General features: G+C 41.6%; 1 protein-coding gene across 1 annotated transcript; it reads right to left on the minus strand.

Annotated features, from left to right (window-relative positions):
- Positions 1-11,164: 11,164 nt before the first annotated feature.
- Positions 11,165-13,264, minus strand: LOC110513226 (stonustoxin subunit beta-like). Its single transcript, XM_021593167.2, has 3 exons — positions 13,178-13,264; positions 12,966-13,012; positions 11,165-12,579 (listed from the first exon to the last, which is right to left on the minus strand). The coding sequence occupies exons 2-3, from the start codon at positions 12,985-12,987 to the stop codon at positions 12,026-12,028; spliced, it is 576 nt and encodes a 191-aa protein (XP_021448842.2). The 5' UTR covers positions 12,988-13,012; positions 13,178-13,264; the 3' UTR covers positions 11,165-12,025.
- Between the last annotated feature and the right edge of the window lie 231 nt (positions 13,265-13,495).

The following is a 13,495-nucleotide window of genomic DNA, read 5'->3' on the forward strand; positions in this document are numbered from 1 at the left end:
CATTATGATGATCCAGGTTCATACTATAACATGTAGAATCATTATGATGATCCAGGTTCATATTATAACATGTAGAATCATTATGATGATCCAGGTTCATACTATAAATGTAGAATCATTATGATGATCCAGGTTCATACTATCACATGTAGAATCATTATGATGGATCCAGGTTCATACTATAACATGTAGAATCATTATGATGATCCAGGTTCATACTATAACATGTAGAATCATTATGATGATCCAGGTTCATATTATAACATGTAGAATCATTATGATGATCCAGGTTCATACTATAACATGTAGAATCATTATGATGATCCAGGTTCATACTATAACATGTAGAATCATTATGATGATCCAGGTTCATACTATAACATGTAGAATCATTATGATGACCCAGGTTCATACTATAACATGTAGAATCATTATGATGATCCAGGTTCATACTATAACATGTAGAATCATTATGATGATCCAGGTTCATATTATAACATGTAGAATCATTATGATGATACAGGTTCATACTATAACATTTAGAATCATTATGATGATCCAGGTTCAACATATCTCTAACTGTGAAGGATACAATGGGGTCCCACATTATTGACCCTGATAAAGATTTGTAAAACTGACTGTATAAAATAAATCATTCCAAGACTGAGCTATATTGTATGCTCAAACAAAATCATGATATTAAATGAATTTCTACTAATACAATATGGCTCAGAGAAAGAGATTGTGTTTAACAAGTAATACTTTTTCTCTCTAAAGGTTCGGGGTCAAAATTGACACCCCTTTCAATACCTCACCTTGTGTGGATAACGGCACTGAGCCTTTTTCTAAAAGGTTTTATGAGTTGGAGAACACATTGGGAGTGATCTTAGACCATTCCTCCATACAGAATCCTTCCAAATCGCTTGCTCTCTCTCTCTCTCTCTCTCTCTCTCTCTCTCTCTCTCTCTCTCTCTCTCTCTCTCTCTCTCTCTCTCTCTCTCTCTCTCTCTCTCTCTCTCTCTCTCTCTCTCTCTCTCTCTCAACAACAACAACAACAACAACAACAACAAGGCGGTAAGAACCCCCACTGAGCAGCACATCGTCTCGTCTTCCCCTCAGCCTCCCCCCAGCCAGTAACCACATTGGCTCCCGGTCCACTGGAACAACAACAGAACCCCTGGAATACAGCCTCAGCTCAAATCCAGGCAACACGACAGTTGATTTCTCTGCCCACCACTTCAGCACCAGTTCCTTTCTCATCCTCGTTGGAGGACTTCCCTCCTTTACCCAAGTTCTCTCCTCTAGTTAAGCATCAGGCTTCTCAAAAACGATCATCACCATTGGGACCACTTCCTGCCCCAGCACAGTGCTCTTTAAACCAGAAGCTAAATAATCAGTATCATCCTCTTCCTCAGACACAATCTTCTACTGAGATAGGGATCTGTACCTCAACACCCTCTTCCCCTGTTGCACCTTCACAGACACAGATAGATGTCAGCAATATTGGCCCAAACAACTCCCCATCTCCTTCTAAGAACAACATGGCACCCACTCCCTCCCCATCTCATTCTAAGAACAACATGGCCCCCACTCCCTCCCCATCTCATTCTAATAACAACATGGCCCCCACTCCCTCCCCATCTCATTCTAAGAACAACATGGCCCCCACTCCCTCCCCATCTCATTCTAAGACCAACATGGCCCCCACTCCCTCCCTCCCCATCTCATTCTAAGAACAACATGGCCCCCACTCCCTCCCCATCTCATTCTAAGAACAACATGGCACCCACTCCCTCCCCATCTCATTCTAAGAACAACATGGCACCCACTCCCTCCCCATCTCATTCTAAGAACAACATGGCCCCCACTCCCTCCCCATCTCATTCTAAGAACAACATGGCCCCCACTCCCTCCCCATCTCATTCTAAGAACAACATGGCACCCACTCCCTCCCCATCTCATTCTAAGAACAACATGGCCCCCACTCCCTCCCCATCTCATTCTAAGAACAACATGGCACCCACTCCCTCCCCATCTCATTCTAAGAACAACATGGCCCCCACTCCCTCCCCATCTCATTCTAAGAACAACATGGCACCCCCCCCTCCCCATCTCATTCTAAGAATAACATGGCCCCTACTCCCTCCCTTTCTTCCAAAGTAAAAGGTAAGAGATTATGAGAACCCCGACCTCCACTTCCCCTCATGACCCACAGAGATTAAACAACCCAGCGACCACCCAGGAGAACAGTATTCAAAGTATCATTGGTCCCCCATCGCCCACCATAGGCTCCAACCTTGAATTGATAACCACTAACACCTCTAATTTAATCCAGGCCCCAGTTGAGTTCCACCATAGGGCCTGCAGCCAGAAACCCTCAATGTTATAGCAACACGCCCCAATCCCCTGGTTAAAAGTCCTAAACACAGCAATGTTTCAGTTAAAATCTTGGAAAGGATTTCACCTCTATCGCTCTCACCAACAGGAGGCGCCACATCAGGGGGGGAGACTAGGACTGGGCAGTTCCAGGGGCAAATGATGATTCATGGACAAAACAATGGGCAACAACCCAAAAACAACCAATCTGAGCCCTTCCAAAAAGACACCATGTCACTGCTAGTCCGAGACCCCTGTATAACTGGCGCCTCAACATACTCACCCCAGTTTGAATTCCAACCCCAACCCCAGCCTCAGCCTCATCCCCAGCATCAACCCCCAACCCCCAACCCCAGCAACCCTTCAGAAACCATCGTACCATAAAGACAGACCAAAAGGCAAGGTGGCAGATTGGAATTTTAAGGGAAATAAACCAATACTAGTCTTGGGAGACTTAAATGTTAATAGAATCTCTCCATTTCATAACCCAAACATATAAGTGGACAGTTACCCTGGAGCAACATTTTACCATTTCACAAAGGCTCTGGAGAAAACAGAGGTTAATTTAAACACCAGCATAGTGGTTCTCTCGGTGGGCATAAACAATATGGATAATGACCCTTACAAAACATCAATCAAACAGATTGCATCAATGCACAAGGAAGCAAGAGTCACTTTCCCTAATGCAATTATTTACATCCCCATTATTAACCACTCACACCTCCTTTCACCAGATCGAAAACGAAACCTCAGTCATTAATGGTTACATCACCACACATGGCCCATTTCTCTTGGAGATACCCCATGATGAATTCCACACAACAACAGACCTGATACACTGGACAACAACAACAGCAGACCTCATTTTTAAGAATTGGGGTGAGCAGCTAAATTTAGAATAGGCTCTACCCACAATTTTGACCCACCTAGCCATACCACACCCTTCTTTTCCCCCCAACCCCCTGTACTCTCCCCCCTTTCCTCCCCCAGTTGCTTTCTTAGATTACCCAGCAGAGGTGGTAGTTGACCCCCTCTCATCAAACATCATGAATTTATGAAGTTGTCTTTCATTCCCCGCCCTGGTAAATTTGACTGGGAGGAACTTCATAGGGACACACATAAATATCATAGACGACTTAAACTTCTAGACTACTTTGACTATCAGACGAATGACAACCATTTACCATTCACCCTTCCTTCAATCTGGGAACCCAAACTGTCCCAGATAGATAGGAGGGTAAAGAACCTAATCAGAACCGACCAAGACACCCTTCACAACTATCACACCCAGGCAGATAGAGAGAACAACATCACCCGCATCGAAAGACAAGCCATAAAATAACTTATAAACAACCCCTTCACATAATATTGAAACCGGCAGATAAGGGATCTAAAACAGTGATCCTAGATAAACATCAATACACATACGAGGCAAATAGACAGTTATCCAACACCAAGTATTATGTACCAATAGGAAACAGCCTACAACCACAGACCCAGACTAAATTACGTAGAATCATACAAACACTTTATGAAAAACGGCACATCACGAAAAAACAACCAGACTTTCTATTTGGACCAGACACTCCACCACCTAGACTGCTTTACCTGCTTTGCAAAATTCATAAAGAACCAGAAACCTGGACTATTCCCTATGAAGTTCCTCCTGGCAGGCCAATCGTATCAGACTGTAATAGCGAATCATACAACATAGCCCAATATATTGATCATCATATCAACCCTCTCTCCACTAGACACCCCAGCTACCCCAGAGACACTTATCACTTTCTTGAGAAGATCAAACCCATAGTTGTTCCCTCCCAAACATATATATTCACTATAGACATTAATAGCTTAAACACTAACATGAATACAGCAACAGGAGTACAGACGGTCAGAAATATTTTCCATGCACACCCAGATATCAATAGACCAGACAATGAAATACTACAATTATTAGAAATCAGCCTCACACACAATGACTTTATATTCAATGATAAGCACTACTTACAGGTGGAGGGAACAGCTATGGGCAAGAAATTTGCCCCGGCATATGCAAACATTTACATGGCTGAATGGGAGAGAGAGGCATTGGCCAAGTGCCCACATCAACCTACATTCTATTACAGACTTCTAGAAGACATTATAGGAGCCTGGCCTCATGATATCCAACTATTCACTGAATTCATTATCCTTCTCAACAGTCACCACCCATCCATTAAGGTTAAATACATAATAGATCCATGTGAAGTACACGTATTGGATACTACAGTTTTCTTTAATCACATAAATCTCAAAAAACAATTTTCACTAAAGTTTATTTCAAACCAACAGATACACATGCTTTACTCCACAAACACAGTTATAACCTGTTATAGGAATTACATTCCTATATGTTTTAATACCCAATTAAAATTAAACACTCTGTCAATTCCTAAGAATTTGTAAGACTCTTATTTGCATGAAATGGACAGAGACCAGTCTCAAAATCTATCAGCAGCGTTTATTCTCGAGAGTACTGAACATGATACAGTTTACCACAGGTTATAAACTGAAAATGACGTCATTAGTTTTCGTACTACCCCGTCTCATCTCCGCTCCAGTACAATGGCTGTATGGTTCTCAAGACTTAAGATAATTTATGATCCGAGCCAAGGTCTGCCTGTGTAGATAAGCATTCTAGCCAGTCTGGCTATAAGTGCATTCATTTCTACCAAGGAACAGACAGTCATTGTTCTAATTCTTGATTATATTTACACACATTATATTCAGTACTAAGGTTAAAAGAAAATTCATACATCTATACAGTAACATAATAGTATTCTGATTAGTCAGTCCTGATTGAAATGTATACATAATTAGTCATTATTGATAAAAATTCCCTTAACATATCCACCCTATGATTAAATATTTTACATCCAATCACACATCTAGTTATATTAAAATATTAAAAAGCATACTTCTATTTTTATTAGAAATATTTATTGTTGTTTATCAAAACATCACCTAAACATAACCCACTACTTGTTATCAAAACATCACCTAAACATAACCCACTACTTGCATTCACACTGACTGTTTTTAGGCCAACATCAGAATCATAACTCTTCTCATCAGAATTTTCGTTACAATCTTCATTGAAACAAGGTACAACCTAACCTCCCTAAATATCAAAAATGGTCTCATCAAACATAAGTTCCCCGCAAATGAAGGATCCAGATTCATCCACTTGTTCTGTAGACATGCATTCAGCACTCCACGGGTCAGAACTTGGAATCGGCTCGTACCTCAACCTTCTGTTGTGTCATCGATTTCCCCCAGAGTCCTGGAAATAAGGCCTTGTACACAGAGAATTAGACAACAGCCACATAAAACGAAAACAGTTACACAGATGAAGGTAACCCATAATACAGTGATCATAACTTTTTTCCATTTTCCAAACATACTATCAAACCAATTAGTCAAAGAGATATCCACCCCAGAGTTTTCTGCCAAACCGTGAGCCAGAGTGGTCAAACCAGCTGAGGCTTCGGTCACTGATTCGTCCGGAGCTGTGTTATTTGGGATGTAAGCACAAACATGGTCCCAAAAATCACGCATAACATATCTAATGCAATTCTATTCTGCCAAGCCATCAGGCTGGTTGCTTCAGTCTGTTCTGCCAAACCTTTAATAGCATCTCTGGTATAATTGTTAAAGCGCTGTTGATTATAATAAATATAATTAATCCAGTCCACGTTCTTATTGAGAGTAGACCACCTGGAAATGCTTAACTCTAATCCTGCTAGGATCTGATTTCTTGCTTTGAACTCATCTGGCACCCCCCGTGGAACCCCAATGTTATCAATGTATACTTTGTCATCAAGAGACCCAGATGGAGTACCTCTTTTCTCCCGTTTGGGTAACTTCGTGTCTTGGTGGTGAATGAGTGTGAAAGGCATTCCCAAATGTACAAGGGAGCATAATCCTGTCCAAATGCCGGTAAAACCTCGCCCTGACATCATTCCCCCACACAACCTCCAGATGTCAGCCCTGGCCCACTTTACCTTATTGAAATCCACAGAGTTCAAACCGCCTATCAAATTAGACATGGTCTCGTCAGTGGTAATATTCTCTGTCCAATTGCAGGTAGTATCTTCCCCTACATATTTCCCAAGAGTACTGTACCGGGCCAAACTGTAATAATCTCCTCCGGTCACTGTAAAGGGAGGAAGTCTTGATTTAAAGGGGAACCTGTGGATATAAATAGTGCAAATCAATGTAATTGTCATTATCTGGCATTCCTGCTTTCGTGAACAGCTTTACCATACTGGCCTAACCTCCTCTACCCGGAACTGTACTAGGGTGTCGACTGAAAACTGGTCATATCCAACATACAATAATCCTAGATCCTCTTTCATTACTTTTTAAAGGGTAAGGCGTATCTTTATGCAATACATCCCTCTCTCCGGATTACAGTCAAAAACTCTTACCTTCACTGTACTCCACCTCCTTCCATACTGGGTAAGTAGATTCATATAGCCCTCTCTCTCCGTATGAGCTATGACCTGTCCCCACGACCCACATGGGGACCTGCACCGATATATACCGTAATGGCTCAGAGTCCTAGACTGCCATGTAGTTAAAGGCCCCATTTGGTCTATATAAAACTCCATTGAGAGATCCTTCCCAACCTCTACTCCAACTTCCTGTCTACCCAGATCTAGGGATCTCTTATGCTTGTTTGGAACAAAATCCTCATTGTCTAAACCATGGGTCAATTACCACTCTCCGCATACTCAGGTGGGACGTGCTGTATCAGGAATATGGCCCCCACGAGAAGACAGCTCAGACGAACAGCCCTCCGATGAAGCCCCACCCTTTTCCCAGAAAATATATCTCCAGCAAGAGGCCAAGACTTCACTTCTATGAACGCTCACAGCTGGGGAAAAGTCGAGAATCTTCAATAGTAGTTTGACCCCCGCACCCTAAAAGGTTTGCGGTTCCTCTCCTACGTCTGTGATTGTTCGACAGTGTCAGAGTGTCCTACCCTCCCACAATGTGTGATACGCACCCCGGGAACTCTTTCAGCTATCCTCACCGCGAAGGAAGTCACCAGGAGTCCTTGGTATGGTCCCCCCAACAGGCTTCAGGGACCGGATTGAGTGACTTCACCTGTAATGCATAAAATCCTGGACATACAGGCTTGGTTAACAAACAGTTTCTCATATGTTTTATCTGATTCTATCTTTAACTTCTATGCCTATTTGTTAGCTACATTTTTTAAAATGTATTATTAGTTTATTATCCAATTTAATTTGACATACTATATCTCTCCTTAATAACCTTCCGGGTGGCAAAACCAGGATTTATTAAGCTCTAGTTTATTTATGGTAGTGCACCTTACCACAGGTCAATTTCAGACCTGTTTCCTTCCTATCGATTTAGGTTAAAACCCAAGGTAGAAACCCATTGTATTTGTTCAGAATATTCAAGCACCGATCATTGATTAAATCCAAACTCCTTTAGAACATGAATCAAAAATATATCCTAAATAATCCCTCCCAAATTCGAGAATAAAGGACTGACCTGCTGCTCCCTGTTGGTTTGGATCTAGTCACCATCCCTGTCTTCTGGGGTGTATACCGGCCTGTTTTTTTTAAACCTCAATTCAGAGGCCAGGTCTTAACTAACGTGCACGATTTTAACGGCGTACGACCTCCAGATGGCAGGGACGGATATTTAGATCCGGCTCGAAGGACCAATTTGTTAAAGGAATTAAATTGCTCTATGTTGTAATACCCAATTAAAATTAAACACTCTGTCAATTCATAAGGATTTGTAAGACCCTTATTCTATAATAATGGACAGAGCCCAGTCTTAAAGTCCAACAGCAGAGTTTATTCACGAGAGTACTGAACACGATACAGGTTACCACAGGTTATAAACTGAAAATGACGTCATTAGTTCTAGTACCAACCCGTGCCATCTCCGTTCCAGTACAAAGGATGTATCTCAAGCCTTCCCACATCTGTCTCCCTACCAATTTAATATAATTTATGACTGAGCCAAGGTTTTCCGGTGTAGATAAGCATTCTAGCCAGTCTGAAGATATCGTTCATTCATTCCTACCCAGGAACAGACCGTCATTGTTCTAATCCTCGATTCATTCACACACATTATATTCAGTACTGGGATCAAGAATTAAAACTCATACATATACAACAACATAATAGTATTCGGATTAGTACATATACAGTAACATAATAGTATTCTGATTAGTCAGTCCTGATTGTAATGTATACATAATTAGTCATCATTGATAAAAATGCCCTTAATTCTGAAAAAAGTTTGCGTTGTAATGACTGAATTTTCGGGGGTTTTTCTTAGCTAAACGTGATGAACAAAACGGAGCGATTTCTACTACACAAATAATATTTTTGGAAAAACTGAACATTTGCTATCTAACTGAGAGTCTCCTCATTGAAAACATCCGAAGTTCTTCAAAGGTAAATTATTTTATTTGAATGCTTTTCTTGTTTTTGTGAAAATGTTGCCTGCTGAATGCTAGGCTTAATGCTATGCTAACTATCAATACTCTTACACAAATGCTTGTGTAGCTATGGTTGAAAAGCATATTTTGAAAATCTGAGAAGACAGTGCTGTTAACAAAAGGCTAAGCATGTGGGCCAATATATTTATTTCATTTAATTTGTGATTTTCAAAAATAGTTAACGTTGCGTTATGGTAATGAGCTTGAGGCTATAATTACGCTCCCGGATACGGGATTGCTCGTCGCAAGAGGTTAACAGGTTGGAAGCAGGGATTGATCTCTGTTCTCAGGTGGAAAGTTGTATGAGACGTACCAGGAAGTGTCACCACGACACCAAGGCTCTGCACAGGAAATCAGACACGTACCAGGAAGTGTTACCACTACACCAACGCTCTGCACAGGAAATCAGACACGTACCAGGAAGTGTCACCACTCCACCAAGGCTCTGCACAGGAAATCAGACACGTACCAGGAAGTGTCACCACTCCACCAAGGCTCTGCACAGGAAATCATCATATTAATGGTTGATGGCAGTGGGGAACCAAACCGTAGAGTTCAGTCTGCTTGTCCACAGACTGCTTTCAGGTACGGACACAAACATTTCATATTTGGTCATTTGGGCGAAGTATCTGTTTAAAACAGGGCTGGAAGAAAATGCTGCTCTCCAGGAGGGTTGGCCAGCCCGAACTGTTTGCCAGGTGTTTGAATATTTTCTTGTTATAAATATTAATTTTAAAAAATCATCCATCCTTCAAGAAAAATTGAATGATGTGAACATGCCTCCTAACGGAGGGATGTGCAGGAATCAGGAACACCTTACCACTGCTACACCTGGTTATCAGCAGAGTCCCAACATCTTACCACTGCTACACCTGGATATCAGCAGAGTCCGAACAGCTGTCCCAACACCTTACCACTGCTACACCTGGCTATCAGCAGAGTCCCAACACCTTACCACTGCTACACCTGGCTATCAGCAGAGCCTTGTCTGGCAGCGAAACAGGTCATTCAGCCTCATTTACTGCCTTTAAAAACATATCTGATATGGCTTAAACAAATGTGGTTTCTAATGACAATTGAGATGTACAATCTATGGCATAAGGGGACCACAAGCGGATAAGAGGTAATCTGTAATTTTGCTTAAGACATTAATGAGCGAGCGGACGGACGTAGTCACTATAACTATTTGTTTAGCATTTTTTAAATGTACAGCGACAGAATTCATAATGTGGGCCGTTCTTACAGTGTTCTCCCTGCACACCAAGTCAGAACAGTAGGATAAATAACGGGGGCATATAAGCAGACAATGAAAGCTCTTACAATATTCAATGATTACATTTCTCTAAAACAGGTTACATGCTACATGTGCACCACCAAGTCAGAACAGTAGGTGTAATTAAGAGGGGTAAAAAGACTGAATTATTAGGGTGAGGCACATGGGCTACTAACATCTTACTACACAACATACGCTTAGTATTACTTTCTTAGCTACGGTATACATATCTCCCTGGCATATTACAATATTTATGCAGCAGCATAGAAAACAGTTTTGGACTCACCTTGTTGTGCTGTGCTCACTTGAACAGGAAGTTGGCACGGCCGTTGGCACGGTCCTTCGTGGGAAAATTTTGTCATCAAAGCCTGGAATTTTCTGGATTTATGGTGCTTTCAAAACAACTGGAACTCGGAAAAAACAAGGTCAAATCATGATGAGGTCATTGAGCTTTAGGTCGTTTCTCTAGAAAGAGGATTTACAATTCCGAGTTGGATGACCGTTCAACACGTGTTGTTAAGTTTCCAACTTGTTGTGTTTATGTCCAATGGCCGATGAGCACCGATATGTTTTGTCTATTATTTCTCATCATATGATTTGCCAGTAGATTTTCGACTTGATGACTGTCTAGCTTGCTAGCTAAGATTTTGAAGGTATGATGTAGACATGATCGGTCCAATCAAAGCTACTGTACATATGTGATTTGACGTCATTTTATCTGTGGCCAATGACTTTGAGCCTTCTTGGATGGGCATTTCTAATGTAACTCTATGGCAACACCCAAGGGGCTAGAATTCTCGAGGTCTCCCCTTAGACTTGGAGGTGACGTAGTTTCCCAATGGGTGACAGAACACTGAGTCAATCAAGGCGCAACGCTTGTATTTTCTGCTGGCTTGCCCCACCACCACCACTAAAAAGCACTGAGCTGGGCTGAAACACCTGCATTTTTTTAGTTGCCTTACTCAAGAAATCAAAAAAGCAACAATGTTTCTATAGAGCTTTATTAATTCAATGATATACATATTATAAAAAATTACATTGTTTGCAAACTGATATGTGTCACATATTAATGCCAAAATAACATGCAAAACAAGCAAGCCACCATTTTTGGGTGGGATTTGATTTATGTTGGTAAAGATTTGGGGCTCATAACAGCTCCACCTGCCCTGAATCACTGCACCCATAAGAGACTCGTTGAGAGCCCTGCAATAATGAGGCTGGTCGACCCCACACTCTTGAGTGTTGGGCCAAGAGCTCTGACATACAGAAACCAACAGAGGTCTCATATAGTAAACCTATTAATGCTTAGTCATGGCTGGTTCCACCACAACTGACTCAATGTGTCGAACCAACACATATCTAGTGGATGAGGTGGCCAACTAGTCAGAGTCCTCTGTGTTCTCCTACGAGAACCAAGAACAGTTGGTTCTTAGAATAGAGGATGAGGAGAGCCTTTGTTCGGAACAGACAAGATGTGGTGAATTAGGTACAGAGTTATGTGAAAACAGCCATTAACACAACCAGAGTAACACGAGATGTGGACAGCCGTGGTGAAATAGGTACAGAGTTATGTGAAAACAGCAATTTACACAACCAGAGTAACACGATTGTACACACCTATCATTTATATTAACCTTAAAGTAATGCTACTACATATTTTTCATACCAAACACCCTGGATAGAGAGGTTTACACACTAGAGAGATATTCATACCAAACACCCTGGATAGAGAGGTTTACACACTAGAGAGATATTCATACCAAACACCCTGGATAGAGAGGTTTACACACTAGAGAGATAATCTACATTGCTCATCCATTGTGTCTTACTGAACATGACCATGATTAGAATGAAACATCATGTTGTGTTTGACACAGGGACACTGAGGAGTCTTCATACCAAACCCTAAACCCTGGATAGAGGGTCTCAGTGAATGTGGAGGTGAATGTGTACAGGTGGGTCAGTGTGTCAGAGGAGACTCTGTAGAATGACAAAGTGCCGGCTGGCCAGTCCAGATACACTCCTACTCTATGGAAGCTGGAGGGGCGGACGTCTATGGCAATGGGATTATTATTGTGACAGGCAATGTAACTGTTGTCATAGCAGAAAAGTGTCCAGGACGTGTCATTGTATCCAAGACAAAAGTCATTAGCCCTTCCTTTCCTGCTGATTCCTTTATATGTCACTCCTATATCAACCCTTCTCCCACTCCACTCTACCTCCCAGTAACAGCGCCCAGTCAGACCCTCTCTACACAGCACCTGTTCATAGTTCTCAAATCTCTCTGGGTCATCAGGATACGGCTGCTCCTCTGACCTCAGTGTCACTTTTCTGTTCTCCTCAGACAGAGAGAGGAGTCGGTATACTCTGTTTGGGTCCAGTGTGAGATCACAGACATCTGATGGATGAAACCAGACACAATATTATAAATCATCATTCACATTAGAATGTTAACTCACTTTTCACAAATTAATTTAATATAGATGTTTCTAGGTATCAAAAGGAGAAGTTAAGGTAACTTGAGACTTGTGGAATGATCACACACACACACACACACACGTATGCATCATGAACACAAACACACATTTATTATGTAAAACGAACATGCCACACACATTGTCAAATCAATTATTTTTAAACTTTAGTGTCCCTGATTTCTGCTTCTGTAGAACTACAGCTGATATTTAATATGACCAAGTAAGTAGTGATGGTGGTCTTTGACTTTGACTAAATTCAAGTTAAGACTTGTTCTTAGTCATATTCTTCACATCTGTCAACACTCACATTTTCTAAGTCCAGGTTTCATTGTGTACTCTCCACCATGTTCCACACTGTAGCGGTAAGCAGAAGAACAGACAGTCATTGAGGGATACATGCGAGCTCACACACACAGTCAGCATATACCTTTGTCCAAGTGGTGGTAAGAATGTTTGTTTTAACTAGCCTGATAAGTGAAACATGTCTGATAAGAACATTGACATAAACCCTCTACATACTTGAGTTTCTCCAGTCTGCAGTGTGGATCCTCCAGTCCAGCAGAGAGCAGTCTGACTCCTGAGTCTCCTGGGTGATTGTAGCTCAGGTCCAGCTCTCTCAGGTGTGAGGGGTTTGACCTCAGAGCTGAGGCCAGAGAAGCACAGCCTTCCTCTGTGACGAGACAGTGTGACAGCCTGCAAAGAGTCAAATCATATTAAAATCACACTGCTATTCTTTGGTGGTGAAGATAGTGGCAGTATATTTTTTCAACATATTCAGATATATCAGTGTCCTGAAACATGCCATATCTATTCATCAATGAATGTATGATTATTAGA

Source organism: Oncorhynchus mykiss, chromosome 13 (assembly GCF_013265735.2).
Source record: "Oncorhynchus mykiss isolate Arlee chromosome 13, USDA_OmykA_1.1, whole genome shotgun sequence".
Lineage (NCBI taxonomy): Eukaryota > Metazoa > Chordata > Actinopteri > Salmoniformes > Salmonidae > Oncorhynchus > Oncorhynchus mykiss.